Source organism: Sphaeroforma arctica (genome assembly GCF_001186125.1).
Source record: "Sphaeroforma arctica JP610 unplaced genomic scaffold supercont1.3990, whole genome shotgun sequence".
In the NCBI taxonomy this organism is placed as follows: domain Eukaryota; class Ichthyosporea; order Ichthyophonida; genus Sphaeroforma; species Sphaeroforma arctica.
The window spans coordinates 1-2,835 of NW_014036568.1; the positions used below are offsets into that span (position 1 = coordinate 1).

Genomic DNA, 2,835 nt, shown 5'->3' on the forward strand with positions numbered 1-2,835 from the left:
ATATATACCACACAGTACAATTGTGTATTCACACATACCATCGCTCCTCCCACTACGTAGTTGTACGTGTGCATATGCTTCAGGAACGCTTTGAATCGCTCATGGTAAGGTGTGCTGTGGGTCTGATCCATCTCGTAGGTGACGGAGTACAGAGCATTGAAGGCGTCCATCCCCACACATCTCTGGAAACACGTGCCTGTGAGTTGGCCCAGTTTGCGTTGCATCTTGTTTTGCTTTACCATGTCATCAACACTTGTACAAACGGATAAGAACCGTGACACTGCACAGAGAGACGTGGTAGTGGATTAGTGTGGGACAGACACAGGCAAGGTAGTAGTACATACATGCAGGGATATAAGCTGTGTAAAGGGACACAGGAAAGGTAGAAGTAAATACATGCAGGCTGTTTCTACCTACCCTTCTCTAATACAAACCCTTTGTATTGCAGTGAAACATCTATAGTGAAGTAGGCTAAATGCACACACACACATACACACGTCCACCCGTGATGCGATCCCTCTATCAAAGGAACTCGTATTTGAAGATATATACTCGCCTGCCCTTGTCTATATAAACAACACATTCAAACGCTATTTCAATACAACAGACTGACCCATCTAATAAAGTCTATACACCCATCCCATGATCTTACCTCGTTCCCCCGTGAATGGTGACACCACCGATCCAAGCAACGGCTCCTTGACGGCCAGATCATATGTCTTAGCAACCGCATTGACCGAAGGTCTGATCATCGGGTGATCAACTGGTTCACTAACCTCCTCTCCAAACAAGTACACCACCAGCTTGCGTCCTCTCAACGAGTCGACATATTCCTTCCCCGTGTTGATTTTCCTTTCCCCGTCTGAAGCCCCATCTACAGTCACGCTCATGTTGATATCCGCGGTTGAGCTTGTGTTTGATGCGGTTGAGTATACCATGCGCCACGGAGAGCGGGTTAGATGCCTGCCTTCCCAAACCTTCTGGAGTACCCGTCCATAGACCACAGGCGTTCGCCCTGAGCACACTGGCAGGATCAGTTGCATTGTGTGATGAGAGGTTGGTGAATGGGGTGTCTGGCTACGTCAAACAAAGATGTGCGTTGTATTTATTTACATTTGCGTTGTATACAGTAGGCTATGGCTTTATATATACGGGCTCTTGGTATTTTTTAGGAGTAGCCTGACATACCAGAATGTTGCCGTACCCATGACGTAGTATGACGTATACCGTGACGTAATCTATATTTGTTTCAATTGAGCTTCCGTCCTTTGTCCGGAATCAGGACAGAGGACTACAGGGAAGTCAAGCAGAATCCAGTCTCCATAGTCCATACATAACAGGGGGCAGGCCGGCAGGGGTTCGGTTCATACCTATATGTATCAGCTATTACAGAAGTAACGTAAAGTGTAAAGTTCTTGAGTACTATAATAGAGCTACAGTCCTTTGTCCTGAATATGCTCAATCAGGACAGACGACTACGGGGTAGTCCAGGCTATTAGTACCAGAGGATCTCTGAGGCTAATGATGGAATGTGCAAGCCAGTGCAAGGCCATCCTGTGTCACTGTTCCGCCCCTACTTCTGTTCGGCGACGTATGTTGGAGGAGACAGGACTACATTGACAATCGCTCAATAGTCAACCTGTTTTTAAGATGCAAGGGTATAGAATGCCTATGTCTCGTTGCAGCATTCATATAAATATAACCTTTGTTATAACCTTTGTTATACAAATTATATTAAAATAATAAAACCTGTGTACAGCAAACAGTACTATCAACCTATTTTTAAGATGCAAGGACATAGAACGCCCATGTCCCTTTGCATCATTCTTATAAATAGAACCTTTGTTATACAAAGTGTATTAAAAAAGAGTACCCGTGCTTTGTACAGCAAATCAGTATAACAGCACACACATCCGTTGAGAAACAAATCAACTATTAAATAAGAGGCTTGTGGCATTTGACTTCAAGGTTGAAGTATAGCCGCGGAAGGACTTATAGTAAGTGTAGGAGCCACGAGGCGTGTTTGTAGTGGGATATCCTACAGGCGTGGATACTAGTATCTCCCGCGTGTGTTGTTTTGGTATAGTATCGCCTAATTTTGTTGAAGGTGAGTTAGGGTTTAAGTACGGTATGAGTTTTATTGAGACAGGCACTACATATGACTCGTGTTGTTGCAAGGTATTCTGCGCGCGTGTGCGTGTACACACATATGTATGTATGTATGTATGTGTGTGTGTTGGTTTTTTCTCTCTTCCACGTACACACGTGTATGAGTGTGATGTTACCTGGGCGTGTAGACTGAGTGTATCGCTTCATTTCGAGATATATACAGAAGGCGGGTCTATATACTCCCGGGCATGCATGTAATCAGATCACATGTGTGGACGGGTAGCCGTGAGAGTGTGTCATGTTCGGAACATGTGCAATGAAAGATATGTGCATGTACAAGGTAGTGTGACTAGGGTTTATGCCAACATCATACGTGATGTGCGGCTGAAGGGGCTTGCACGTGCTATCCGCGAGAAGTGAATAGTATTGACTGTTTGATAACTACAGTGGCGTATACAAGCTAACGTACATGTTTACATATGCATTCATGCGCGTGTGCATATATAACCCATCTGTTTGTGGGTGTCCACAATCTTGGAGACAGAAAGCGCCTTTGGTGGTGTGTCCTAATACAAAGTGATGGCAACCTTTTGTTCTCAAAGTGTCTGGGATGGGTTTGTTGGCGTACTTAAACATTCGATATGTCAGAGTATGTGAGCCTCTCGGTTCGCTTCGCTCTGCGGAAATACGTTGTACCTGTACCTGTACTTTTTGAACATACTCTGC

General features: G+C 44.7%; 1 protein-coding gene across 1 annotated transcript; it reads right to left on the reverse strand.

Annotated features, from left to right (window-relative positions):
- Positions 1 to 27: 27 nt before the first annotated feature.
- SARC_13978 (hypothetical protein) lies at positions 28 to 1,106 on the reverse strand (the record flags this gene model as incomplete). The annotated part of the gene is made up of 2 exons (XM_014291891.1): positions 653 to 1,106; positions 28 to 280 (listed from the first exon to the last, which is right to left on the reverse strand). Coding segments are annotated over exons 1-2 (644 nt in total), but the record flags the coding sequence as incomplete, so codon positions are not given.
- Between the last annotated feature and the right edge of the window lie 1,729 nt (positions 1,107 to 2,835).